Source organism: Nannobrachium achirus, assembly GCF_963921795.1.
Source record: "Nannobrachium achirus genome assembly, chromosome: 24".
NCBI lineage: Eukaryota > Metazoa > Chordata > Actinopteri > Myctophiformes > Myctophidae > Nannobrachium > Nannobrachium achirus.
The window spans coordinates 2,414,696-2,429,001 of NC_137831.1; the positions used below are offsets into that span (position 1 = coordinate 2,414,696).

The window sequence follows — 14,306 nt, forward strand, 5'->3', positions numbered from 1 at the left end:
ACCTGCGAGGATCGGTACCGTCGAGGTGTGATATAATCGAGGGCGGACTGCCCCGCCCAAGCCCCGCCCCCAGCTATTAATTTTCGATGCGAGTTTGCTCAGTGGTGTTTCGAAGCACCCGGAAAGGAAGTCTACCTCGGAAGTACCTCGACTGGCACCCGGGGAAAAGGAGGCCAATTAATTTCGCGGGAAGTGTTGGTCCTCCAAGCCGGAATACTAGGGAGGCTACAAAAGTAGCGTTAGCATCAGCACACGCAGCAGCCTTTTAACCGCTAATCCCGGGGTTTTTGACCAACCAGGCGAAGAAGAAGAAGGAGGCTCTTCGACTTCGTTCTACCGTGGTTTTCCGTGGGGGCTTGGCTTTGATTCGGGGAGAGGATATTATTATTATGTCTCTACCGGAAGGAGGCCCTTCGTGGGCGCCAAGGCGGTGCGTCGGCCCCAGGGCCAACACCAACAACTCGCTGCTGCGGATAACGGCGGCTCTGGCGTTCGTGGCGTTCTTCGCGGTGACGACGTGCTCGGCCGTGACCACCACGCAGCAGGCGGCGCCGCAGCCCGTGGTCACCACCAACTACGGCAAGCTGCGCGGCGTCAAGGTGACGCTGCCCAACGAGATCCTGGGCCCCGTGGAGCAGTACCTGGGCGTGCCCTACGCCATGGCGCCCACGGGCGAGCGCCGCTTCCAGCCGCCCGAGCCGCCCACGTCGTGGCCGGGCATCCGCAACGCCACGGCGTTCGCCGCCGTCTGCCCGCAGTTCCTGGAGGACCGCGTGCTGCTCAACGACATGCTGCCCGTCTGGTTCACCGCCAACCTGGACACCGTGGTGGGCTACGTCCAGGAGCAGAGCGAGGACTGCCTCTACCTCAACGTCTATGTACCCACCGAGGACGGTAAGATCTCGCTCAATACCTTATCCGCTCGCTCTGAACCCTCTCAGTTTAATGCACTTTAAAGCTATACTGTGTAAGTTGCTCAACTAGTGGTCAGTAGTGGTATAGCAAACCGTGGTCTGCTTTTTTCGTCCGTTTTTCGCCGCGGACCGGGCCGCATACCACCGCAGGCATTTCGGCGATACGGACTCCTACACCAGAGTATAATTTATGTTGTTGTTATGTTGATGCAAGCTACTTCCTGAGAAGTCAGCAAGACGCGCTGTGATTGGCTGGCAGTGTATGATGATGTAATTTTGAAGCGAAATCCAGTCCCCGGCCAGAATCATAGAAAACATATTTAAAGAAGGCTTTAGGGGATGAAATTCACAGAGTGGGTCTTCTAAAGATTTAGTGATTTAATAGTTAGATCAATTTTAAATTTGTTTAATTGAAAAAGTGTTTGAACCGTTCCTCTTCATAGGCTCAGAGGTTAAAGTTTTCAGTCCCGGGGACTGATTCCAGTCTTGAGGATTCCATAGCGGCTTGTTTCTAAGATCCGTGCAGAAAGACAAAGTCGCCAAAACGCTGGTCAAGTGATCTCCAAACTGAAAAGCAGTTATAATTTCAAGATATGAGTGTTAGAACTGGCCAGACTTTAGAATACAACAGAACAACAGAAGATACTTCTATGAAATGAAGCATGTATTGGCACACACACATTCAGCGAAGGCAGTTCAGAACTTCAGGGAAACACCCCAGATATTGATGTTTCAAAGATCACATATTGGGACATGGTCTTGGGATTGTTTGTACGCTGCACAGCCCCGGGTCTCGTTCATTGCATATCGCTGCCCCCTGCAGTCAGTTTGGCTCGATGACAGATACGCCTGTATTTTAAGAAAGATTGCGTTTGGAAATCATGGATGGATATTTTATTATTAAATCACAACAGCTACTTTTAAGCTACTTTGATGGTGGTTTAAGACATCCTATGTAGTGAGAGTTAATTTTGTCGTTCCTTTTTTACCACTTTTTAGTTGTGAGCCAGAGTTGCATGCAGACTGCTTTTTTGACTCGCCCTCCTCCCCCATGATCCAAACTAAAATGTGATTTATGCTTAGTCGCAGGTCGGTGCCGCGCTCCAGAAAAATAGCCGATCTACAAGCTCGCCGATGCTTCACAGTGTGACACGCTGTGAGCTTGTAGATTGGCTGTTTTTTCGGCACGCGATACCGGTGAGCAAGTGATGAGTAATGGGGCTTTAAACATGACCTCTTTGTGCCCGCTGTGATTGGACGGGAGGAGAGTTCCCGCTGTGATTGGACGGGAGGAGCCCGCTGTGATTGGACAGGAGGAGAGTGCCCGCTGTGATTGGAGAAGGCTTATGATGGTGTGTGCTGTAGTCGTGCATTAAAGTGCTGAGGAGAGACTGCACTGATGGAGTGTATCGTTGTTGTTGGGTGGAAACCTTGTATGTCCAAAACCGTTTGTTTTGTATTTATCCTTTAAAAAATGATTTAAATGAGTGAAAACAGCCGGGGCGTTGTGTGCTTGTAGATCTGCTGTTTTCACTACTTTTGTGCGACGGCCTTGAATAAGCAGTGCTTTACTTTGCGAAAAAATTTACACATTTGAAACTTGGAGATACAAGGTTTCTGCCTGTTTTATTCGTGTTTAATTTCTGTTTATTTCGTTGCTGAGTGAGGTCAGCAGACAAAGTGACGTGAGTGAGATGAAAAAAAAAAAAAAAATGGGTGAAATGTGCCAATCTCAACAGGAAACATCTGTATGTACGACACTGTATCCGCCCGTCCATCCGTCCGTCCATTCGTCCACTTCTTATAACACCTGATGTCTTGCACGGACCTTGTGTGCTCATGTAAATAACCTGCTACTTTTTATGATCTGTGTACACGTCACATTGTCACAGTACATGTGGGAAAAGTGGAACGCTGACTGAGTGCTCGTTTTTTTCCAGAACGGGAAATGGGGCCGAGTCTTTGAGACTCTAGGGCAGTGTTTATCAACCTTTTTTCTGCATGGGCACACTTTTCATGTCCCAAGAATCCATGGGCACACCAACATAATACGGGGGTGTAAATATCATAACTGTCAGGAAGAAACCTCGTATTTCCAAGTTTCAAATGTGTTTGTTTCTTCGCAAAGTAAAGCCCTGCTTCATCATACAAGGCTGTCGCACAACAGTAGTGAAAACAGCAGATCTACAAGCACACAACGCATTGGGCTTTCAAGCAGTTTCAAGGGGCACGCTTGCCCCTTCTCAGGGGCACACCAAAGGTCCCCAGGCACAGTGGTTGAGAAACACTGCTATAGGGCCCCTTGAGGAAAACGAACCCCCACATCCTGCCCCCCCCCCCTGCCTCCGGGGGTAAAAGACATCCTCGGGGCCGGAGACCAGTGATTAGCAGCAATTAGCGGACCCGGTTAGTCCACCAGCTTCCTGTTTGTCGTTATGTTTTTTTTTTTGCAGCTGGAGCGCTCTAGTCTGGTCATGGCTTGGTTACATTTTGAACGCTTCAGTTGATGTTGCACTCACTGTTGTATACTCTTGCTGTACTATTTACATTATTATTTTTTATACAGTAACTTGTACTTTAACAGCTATAAATGACTTTTGTATTTATTCCTAGATCAGTGGCTCTCAAACCTAGAGACGTGTAAGGGTAGCAGCCTCACCTCCACGCTCTGAGTCTGAGGTGTTAGCGTGATGAACTGATGCTCCAGTGTCTTGCAGCACCAGCAGCTCCGGGCCTAACTTTAGATGTCTCTCTTTGAGCACTGTACCGTAGGCTACTACAACACGCTGGATTAAAGAGACACTGAATGGGGGGATAATCTCACACAATCCCAGGACCGGATGGCGGATCAGGAGTCCATTGTCACACAATGCTTCCACAATGGCTGCTTATTGTCACGCTGGGATGGAGCGGTGTAACAGAGTAGTAACCTTTAGCCCAGATAAACACCAGTGCACTAGGACACTAGGACAGTGGCTTTAGTGACTGCACCATGGATTTAACTTTTTGGTCTCCCCGGTGTCCCTTCTACCCATTACTATCAAAACCTCCACTGGCTGTCAGTCAGTCAGTCAGTCAGTCAGTCAGTCATTCACGTCACACTTTTCCCCTACTCATATCTCCGCCACCGTTGCCCCGATCCATGCCAAACTTTGCACACACACTCCTTGGCTGCCAAATCCCAACCCCTCATTTCTCACATTCCCCTTTTCTAGCGCCACCATGAGGCCGATTCTTGCAAAACACATTTATGGACACTGCTCCTACAGATTTGGTCCTACGATCACGCAAAGCGGTACACAGTCTCTCTACAGTCATGTCATCGACCTCAGTGGTTTTCTTTCAATCGCTCTAGGAAAACAACTGTCTGTCACCAGGAAGGTTCTGCTACCTTAATGACCCCCCGTGCCCCCCCTTAATGACCCCCCCCTGGCCCCTCATTATAAATAACAAACAGTCCCTAATGGAACACAGAGAAGGACTGAACCATTTGACACTGCATTGACCGCCGTCCCCCAGGGGTCCTTACACGGCAAACACAAAAGACTACAGTGCGCGCTGTGTGAGCTTGTAGATCGACGGAATAGAAAGAGACGCTGTTAGAGTTTATGTGGTTACGACAAGAGGAAATGACATCATGGATGTGGTGTGGGTTTTCCCAGCTTTATTGATAGGACATCTGTGGACAGAACGACAGGAGAGTCTGACAGTGACTTAACTCAATTACTGACACCATTAAAAAATCCACTTTCTGGCAGTGGCATCAGTTCAGAAAAAGGTAAGGTATGGCAACATGACTGGTGTCTTGCACACGCACCTTCGCGCGCGTGTGCAAGACACCAGTCATGTTGCCATACCTTAGCAACAGGCATGATACATTTATTTTAAGAAGTACATTCTATTTTTTTCCCCTCAAAATTTCTACGGTTTCTTGGGCTGGATATGGCAGCCTGGAACGGTTGTTCAAGTGCAGCTAAACTTGGCATGTTAGTAAACGTGACCATTTCGTAAAATTTAGCATTTGTAGTTATTTTACTGTAATTTAACGACATAATGACCAGAACAGATAGACAAAGAGACATTCATGGATTTATATTTAAAAGTAACTTTTATTTTCCCCCCTGGACCCAGGGTATGGCAGCTGCATACCCCTGCCATACCCAATTGACGCCCCTGCCCACCCTGACAAGCACTTGGACTTGTAGGCGCTGAGGCATTACATTTCTGTTGATTCGGTTCCACAGATGGCGTTCAGCTATTTTCACAATTTATTTTGTCAGTTTATTAAATTATTTTCCTGATAAAAGCTAGTTCTTTAGAGGCATGCATTGGTTTACATTACAGGAAGAAACATTTGTGATTTGCCTTTTAATTTCTCTAGGGTGATTTGTGAGTGTGTGCGTGCGTGCGTGTGTGCGTGCGTGTGTGTGTGCGTGCGTGCGTGCGTGCGTGCGTGCGTGCGTGCGTGCGTATGTTCACACATTAAGACATTTGCATATCTGTTGTGTGCATTACATTTGTGTGTGTTTGTGCGTGCGCGAGTTCGTGTGTTGGTGTATGTGTGTATTACTATAGCCTACTTATTAGGGCCAAACAGGATTACTATTTACATTTAAGAGCAGGGGTCTTCAACGTTTTCAGATCCAGGACCCCTTAGTTGAGAGAGAGATGAAGCCACAACCCACAACCTGTTCATAGATTCCATATAGTTTCATTGTTTGACAGCACAATCATCAGTGTATTTTGGATTCATGTCAATTTGTGTTTTCACATATTTAACCACTTGAACCGTCATTACCTAATAAACCTGACCTGTCACTCTGTACTTAGTCTGCTCTTTTTCCCCTCACCAAACCTCTTTGCCGAAAATAGCAGATCTACAAGCTTGTAGATCTGCTATTTTTGGCTACAGTTCTCAGAATATGGACACTAGGGTTCAAGTTGTTAATATACTGTAAAAAGGATTGGAAGATTTGGAGGACGCCCTGTAGTAACTCTGAGGACCCCCTAGGGGTCCCGGACCCCCTGTTGAAGACCCCTGATTTAGAGCAAGGACAGCACAAGGTATGAGGCGGCAGTGGCTCAGGGGTAGAGCAACCGTCATTAGAGCACGGCGGGTTCCCGAAGGGTTCCCGGTTCGATCCCGGGCTCCCCCAGAGTTAGTGTGGAAGAGTCCTTGAGCAAGACTCTGAACCCCTAACTGCTCCTGATGAGCAGGTTGGTGCCTTGCATGGTTTCCTCGGTGTATGAATGTGTGTGTGAATGGGTGAATGTAAAGCGCTAAATAAATGCACCATTTACCATTTACCACCGAGGGAGACTTGGGGTAGAACAGCTTCTCCTTCACTTGGAAAGGAGTCAGCTTAGGTGGTTGGGGCATCTAGTACGGATGCCCCCCGAGCGCCTTCCTAGGAAGGTCCTCGATGCACGTCCCACTTTGGTGAAGATATCACAGCGCAACGCGTTGTGAGCTTGGAGGTCGGCTTTTTCGGTGCTTGATACCACACTGAACTAAGCATAATCAAGTGAATACAGGAGATGTGGCGTAACGGCATGGATTTCTACACAGAGAGGGCAATTCTTTCAACATAAGATGCTGCATTCAAGTTCAGGAGAGTTTGGACAAGGCAATTCTCTTGAATGCTGCCTTCGGGTATTGCATGGAAAGAGGGGACATTTGCATTTCTTTAACCATAGTAAAAACTGCATTCATGGTCTGGAGAGGACACTTTTTACAGACTGATAAAAGGGCAGGGGCTCAAGCCCCCTTTGATGTCTATGTGTCCACGTCGTGGCTGGTCTGAGGACTTTTCAGTACAAATAGTCCGTTGGCTGTGCAGTACACAGTACAGATAGTATGTGGGCTGTACAGTACAAACAGCACGTCGGCTGTACAGTAGAGAACAAGCAGCCTGCCCATGCCAGTCTGCTCTGCCCACAGCACAGCAGCCATGCCAAGAGAAGGCCTGTTCCACCACCATTCATCACCCTGCCAGCCTGTGCGCGGGCCGCACACACACACATACACACACACACGCACGCACACACGCACGCACGCACGCACGCACGCACGCACGCACGCACGCACGCACGCACGCACGCACGCACGCACGCACACACACACACACACACACACACACACACACACACACGGTGACATCAGCACAATGTGTGTTGGACAGTGAATCACTGGCTCTCAGTCGGAGCCATTGAGAAGCGTACAGTAAATTACAGTAAATTACAGTAAATCCAAGTCTCTAAGCCAGAGGGTGGACACTAACTATAAGTACATTTACTCCAGTACACTGCACTCTTAAGTATTCCATCTGAGGTGCTCCGCAGTAGATCACACAGGGACGGTCAATGTTAACCCATTCAGAACGGGTACACTGTATTATCGTATTATCGTACTATTAGCCAGGGATCCTTTTAAGTACATTTACTCCAGTCCACACTGCACTCTTAAGGATTCCATCTGAGGTGCTTCACAGTAGATCACACATGCAGGGAGGGTCAGTGTGAGCTGAAGGACACTTCAACAAGCAGCTGTTGGGAGCATCTGTCTGCACTGCACACACCCTCATTGTTATCTTCAATGGACACACACAATACGGGAGCTTACCGTACCACCACCTGATCATTTAACATATGCTCCTCATGTGTGTTTGTTTGAAAAGGCTCCCCATTAGCTGATGCCATGGCAATACGCTATAGTCCAGGGGACTTCAACAGGGGGTCCGGGGACCCCTAGGGGGTCCTCAGAGTTAGTACAGGGGGAGCCGCCAAATCTTAGTGTGATAGGACCGTTGTTTCAAATGAACAACTTGAACCCTCGCATCCATATTCTGAGGAGAACTTTAGCCAAAAATAGCAGATCTACAAGCTCTGTCTTGCCAATAGCAGGACATGTGACGTTTAGAAATGGCTCATCTGTCGATAGAACATCAACTGATGTTCTTATTTTCACGGGTGCCAACATGTTGGCACAGGGCAGAGAGGGTGATCACTGGCACACAGCATCCTGCCCATAATTCTACCTTCTTTCAAACTGACTGGGGAGGACGTCTAGAAAATATACTGTAGGACAGGTTTAGTTATTGCTCTGAATCAGGGGTCTTCAACAGGGGGTCCGAGGTTTGGTGAAGAGGGGAAAAAGAGCAGAAAAAGTACAGAGTGAAAGGTCAAGATTTTAATGTATTGACGTGGTTAAATATCTGAAAACACAAATTGACATGAATTCAAAATACACTGATGATTGTGCTGTCAAACAATGAAACTATATGGAATCTATGAACATATTGTGGGGGTCCCTGCTTCATCTCTCTCAACTAAGGGGTCCTTGGCCTGAAAACGTTTTAAGACCCCTGAACTAGAATATAATGATGATTGCTGATTTGAAGGAAAACATATCAACAAAACAATAACAGACGTTGTTATGCATGCATGTGTGGGCAAATAACATGATGTTGGATGTGGTGTATTTGAAACCACAACCTCTGCGTGGATGGGCAGGCTCTTTCACCACCGCGCCGCCCGAGCGAGCGAGCACTTGGAAACACACGTTGATGTGTTTGTCACGATTAAACGTCACGTCTCGGCGTCGCTTGTCTGTCGCTGCCTGACCTTGGGAGCGCTGCTTCATTTCATGTTTCCACTCAGCTGTGACGTATCTTACAGACCGGATGGCAGCGCTGCCAGTCTCTGTCTGTCTGGAGGTTGAGGGTACAGCCTGGACGTGTTGAACTGACACTGACACTGACAGGCTTTGTGTGAGATGAATGACGGCTGTGAGATTTTTTTAATAAATAACACTCAGGTGCGTCACAAGGGGGGTAAAAGTGGGACCGAGTAAATAGGGTCCGAGGTGGGGGGGGGGGGGGGGGGGGGGGCTTAATTATTTTATACTTTAGCTATTTTTGAAAAGTCTGAAAATGTGTGCAAAGCTTTGAATATAATTGCGACCGTCAGGTCGCACTTACTATCAAAACCTCCACAAACTGTGAGTCAGTCAGTCTGTCTGTCACACCTCACACGTCACACTATTGCCCTGCTCATATCTCCGCAACCGTTGCCCCGATCCATGCCAAATTTTGCACACATACTCCTTGCCTGCCAAATCACAACCTCCAACCAACAATTCACACATGACCCTCTTCTAGCGCCACCCTGAGGCCGATTCTTGCAAAACACATTTTTGGACACAGCTATGTCTACACTCATGTCATCAACATGGATCTGTCCCATATAGCGCCACCTTCAGGCCCATTTTTTACAACACATTTTTGGACACTGCTCCTACAAATTTTGGCCATCTGTTAGGGTTAGGGTTAGGGTTAGGGTTACCCTAACCCTAACCCTAACCCTAACCCTAACCCAAAACACACCCTTTGAACCACATTTTTGGACACTGCTCCTACACATTTTGCCCTAAAATCACACTGCGACCTGACGGTCGCTTATCTCCCGATTAGGGAGTCTTACTGGTATGTATTCTTTAAGTGAACATTTGTAACTAAAGTTTTGCTTCTGGGGGGGTCGCTGGGGGTCCTTCACATGAAGAAGTTTAAGCACCACTGACATAAAAACATAGGTTTTTTCAAACTACCTTAGAAGGATTTGAAATATTTCACAATTTTTCATGATTTTTCAGTAGTTAAAGCACAGAATAAGGCGTGATGGTTTAAACCCCCTCCTCCCCCTATGAAGAATATTCATGGGGGGCCCGCAGTGAATCCTTGTACCCAGGGCCCAGACTTTGGTATAACACCCCTGATGATGAATGACAGCTGTGAAATAAAAGAAATAAAAATAAGGTCCGCCCACACTGGCAAAAAGGATCCGTGTGAGAATTCAAACCGCTGAACCGAGGGTTTATGTTGCCAGTGTGTGGGCCCTTAGTTTATTCATTTATTCCATGCATTGTAGTTCGTCGTGAACCTGCATGGGCGCTTGGAAGTGCGCGAGTTGTCCTTCCTATAGGGGCTTTTAAGCTGTGACATCATTTTGTAGGCAGAGGAGAAGTCTGCCCCCAGAGCATTTTCTGTCCCTCGCTATTTCAACAGATCCGAGACAAAAATAACGACTAAAGTATAATTCTAACACTTTCCTTTCAACAACAAAGAGAAGAAAAATGTGTAAATAGTAAAAAGATTCACGGAAACTGGGGGCAGAAATTCTCCTCTGCCTACAAAATGATGTCATACTTAACAGCCCGCATCAGGCCGGTCAACATGGATACAAGGAAAACGCCCTAATGGTGATCAGTGAACAGCACAAACGTGTCATCGTCGCAGTTGGCTGACATTAGATTCGAGGGAAAATGCGGGGGATGTGGTAAACAGTGTCTCTTCTCTGTGGGCCGGTGCTACTGAAGGATTGGCTCTCTCCACTTAGTGGACGCCCAGCCCAAACTTCTATCTATAAATGCGACAAATCTCTGTCTGCGTGTGTGTCTGTATGTAATCCGCGTATCTCGAGAACCGTACGTCCCACCGGCTTCAGATTCGGCACGCGCGTTCCACGCCGCGCCGCGGCGCGGAGTGCAGTGCCGGGCCTCGACCCGGCCCGACGTGCGGTTTTCCCGAACCGGCGCAAAACGTTCGGAATCTCCATATGCGGAGCTGATTGTTGACATCAGGCTGATCTGGAGGAAATCGGCGCAAGCGCTGACTCATTGTGACATCACTTCATAAAAGGCTCTGACATCACTTACGCCACATGAGTCAATAGGCAATGGCATAAATGGACACAGGCAAACATGGTCAAAACGGGTCCTATAACAAAATTAAAGGGGGAACCGGCACTGTGTCTGCAACACAGTCGGAGGCACAGACAGATACAGAGATCTCCATATATGGGCATAAAATGGATGCCGACAGAGAGATACAGATATCTCCATATATGAGCATGAATGGATGCAGACAGACAGATACAGATATCTCCATATATGAGCATGAATGGATGCAGACAGACAGATACAGATATCTCCGTATATGAGCATAAATGGACACAGGCAAACAGATGGTCAATACGGGTCCTACAGATATCTCCATATATGGGCATAAAATGGACGTAGACAGACATATCTCCATATATGGGCATAAATGGACACGCGCAAACAGATGGTCAAAACAGATCCTATATATGACAACAGGTATAATGGGGTTTGCATTAAAGGGTGGGGCATTCATTCCCTATTTACATTGTTCCATGAGTTGGCCAGGTCGTAAAAAAAAATTAGCTTCTGGGGGGTCCCTGGAACTGAATATTTTGAGATGGGGGTCCGTGGCCAAATACATATCATTTTGGGGGTCCTTCACATGAAAAGGTTTGAGCACCACAGACATAGAAACATAGATCTTTAAAAAAAAAAGAAAAAAACCTTAGAAGGTTTTGAAATAATTCAAAGACTTGCACAAATAGCAGATCTACAAGCTCACAGAGCTTGTATATCTGCTATTTTTCAATAGTTAAAGCACAAAATAATGCGTAGTAATTATGCGTTCCCAGTTCCCCCTATGAAGAACATTCATGGGGGGCCCGCAGTGAATCCTTGTAGCCAGGGCCCAGGATTTGGTGTGACACCCCTGGCGGTGTGCCAGATCATAGACATAGAAAGGTAGACGCCTCCTTCGGCTAGGGGGCGTATGCATTGAGCAACCAAGGGAATCTTCGTCGCTTCCGTGTTCATTGCTTCCGCGTGCGTCACACATACGGAAGTCGGTAAGCCAATCAGAGGCAGGTGGGGGATGGTCTTTACGTATGCAGCCTATAAGAGCAGCTGAGCAGCGCAACATCGGATATGGCTCTGTTGAAAATTGAATTGTGGTCCTTGGATAAGTCACGGAAAAGACACGCTGTGATTGGCCAGTAGTCACTTTGACTGAAAGCGCTCCCTTCGTTTTTTCAGGAAGTCCGGACTAGAACTTTTGCACATCGCTCCAATTAACTGCAGAGGCGAACGAGGCATCTAGCTCTTTATATCTGTATGCCAGATGCCCATACAGTCCTCCTCTGATAACAATGAGGGTGTATGGGGGGCAGACAGACGCTCCGTGGATAACAGCTGCTTGCAGTGTCCTTCTGTTAACCCATTTAGGGCCTAGAATTATTGAATGCTTTAACCAGTGAAAAATAGCAGATATACAAGCTCGCAGCACGGCACCGAGTGCCGCACTGCAAGCTTGTAACTCTGCTATTTTTGAAAAAGTCGTGAAAATGTGCGCAAATCTTTGAATATATGTATTTTCAAAGCGAACGTTTGTAACTCAAATCTTGCTTCTGGGGGTCCCTGGAACTAAATATGTTGAGATGGGGGTCCGTGGCCAAATACATATCATTTTGGGGGTCCTTCACGTGAAAAGGTTTGAGTACCACTGACATAGTAGTCTCTCAAGAACAGACTAACTGAGCTCCAGTTAAGTGAAAAGGACCTTTTCTTTGACGATGGCTGGCCAGATTGCTGACATAGAAACATAGGGTTTTTCCCAAAAAAACTAGAAGGATTCAAAAGACACTTATAGAATCGGGTCAAAATTCTAATTTTCACGATTTTTCAAAAATAGCAGATCTACAAGCTCGCAGCGCGGCACTCGGTGCCGCGCTGTGAGCTTGTATATCTGCTATTTTTCAATAGTTAAAGCACAAAATAATGATACACAATACAGTGTACCCGTTCTGAATGGGTTAACATTGACCGTCCCTGTGTGATCTACTGCGGAGCACCTCAGATGAAATACTTAAGAGTGCAGTGTACTGGAGTAAATGTACTTATAGTTAGTGTCCACCCTCTGGCTTAGAGACTTGGGTTTACTGTAATTTACTGTACGCTTCTCAATGGCTCTGCCTGAGAGCCAGTGATTCACTGTCCAACACACATTGTGCTGATGTCACCGTGTGTGTGTGTGTGTGTGTGTGTGTGTGTGTGTGTGTGTGTGTGTGTGTGTGTGTGTGTGTGTGTGTGTGTGTGTGTGTGTGTGTGTGTGTGTGTGTGTGTGTGTGTGTGTGTAGCCCGGGCACAGGCTGGCAGGGTGATGAATGGTGGTGGAACAGGCCTTCTCTTGGCATGGCTGCTGTGCTGTGGGCAGAGCAGACTGGCATGGGCAGGCTGCTTGTTCTGTACTGTACAGCCAACGTGCTGTTTGTACTGTGTATTGTACAGCCATAGTGCAAGTACCGTATATTGCAGTGTTGTAAAAAGTACTCACATTTTATACTTAGAGGAGTAGTTCACCACTTTTCAACCTGTCTTCATATAATAGGTCCTCACTAATGTTCATGATAAAATATCACAATTTTTTTCTACTCCAGCCCTTCCTACAGAACTCGCCTGTCGGCTCGTTCCTGCGAAAAGGCTGTCGTGCATGATAACCGCGTTAATGCACACCCTCTCGTGTAATATTGCTTAACTAACCCATGTTGTGTTCATTTGTAGATCTGTGCAAATGACCTCCCCCCAATAACAACAGCTGGCTTCTGTGCATGGTATTAACTAATATATTATGAGGGGTTCCCAACATTTGTTGGCTCAGGACCCCACTTGAAAATAATCTAAAGCGTTCATCATCTGAGGATGTTTAATTTGTACGACCACTGATCGAGCAATCGATTCTCTTGCGGCTTGGATCAATGCACGCTCCTATTTATCCTTACTTTGAAGGTTTTACAAGTTATATTTATATTTATATATTTATATTTATATTTATATCAATAACATCGTAGTGTTTTTCCAATACATTTGGGGGCCCACTTGTCCCCCGCCTGGGTTGGGAATTGTTGTACTGTACAGTACTTTTGTTTTAGTTTAGTTTTTGTTCTGTGATCGAAGCTCTATGATAGTGGTTGTAGTGGTGTTTTGGTGACATTGTGATGATGTTTTGGTGACATTGTGGTGATGTTTTGGTGACAATGTGGTGATGTTTTCGTGATGTTTTGCTCTTATTGATTACTTGCTGATTTGAGGGATAATCAGTGTTCATGGTGATGATTTCAGTCACACACACCATATTAACTCACTTAACTTACACTAGCATTTATTCATTTATTTATTTATCCATCCATACAACCAGCCAGCAAGGCCAGCCATCCAGCCAGTCAGCCAGCCAGTCAGCCAACCAGACATACCACCTTCCAGCAAGTCATCACACCAGCCAGTCATCAATTTCTTCTCTTTTTTCCTGTTGGTCATTGCTGCCAGTTCCCACCTGATGTCGTGTGGGAGTCCAGAACGCTCCAGACCGTACTGAATAACCGCCAGCTTGCAAAACGTCTTCAGACTAGGGTTTAAGTGTAAGACCTGTACAACGGGTTGTGTACGGGTTAAGTGTCCAAAGTGTATCATGTGATCTCCCACCATGCAACAGCACATACCGTGACTCCAATCAGGGCCTTTTC

General features: G+C 46.8%; 1 protein-coding gene across 1 annotated transcript in view; it reads left to right on the forward strand.

Moving 5' to 3' along the window:
* Positions 1–560: 560 nt before the first annotated feature.
* Positions 561–14,306, forward strand: part of nlgn4xa (neuroligin 4 X-linked a) — a gene marked incomplete at its 3' end in the record, with an annotated part of 222,411 nt that continues 208,665 nt past the window's right edge. The window contains exon 1 of the mRNA XM_080720796.1: positions 561–894. Within this exon, the coding sequence (XP_080576922.1) occupies positions 660–894 (235 nt within the window). The 5' untranslated portion in view covers positions 561–659. The remainder of the gene's footprint in view (positions 895–14,306) is intronic.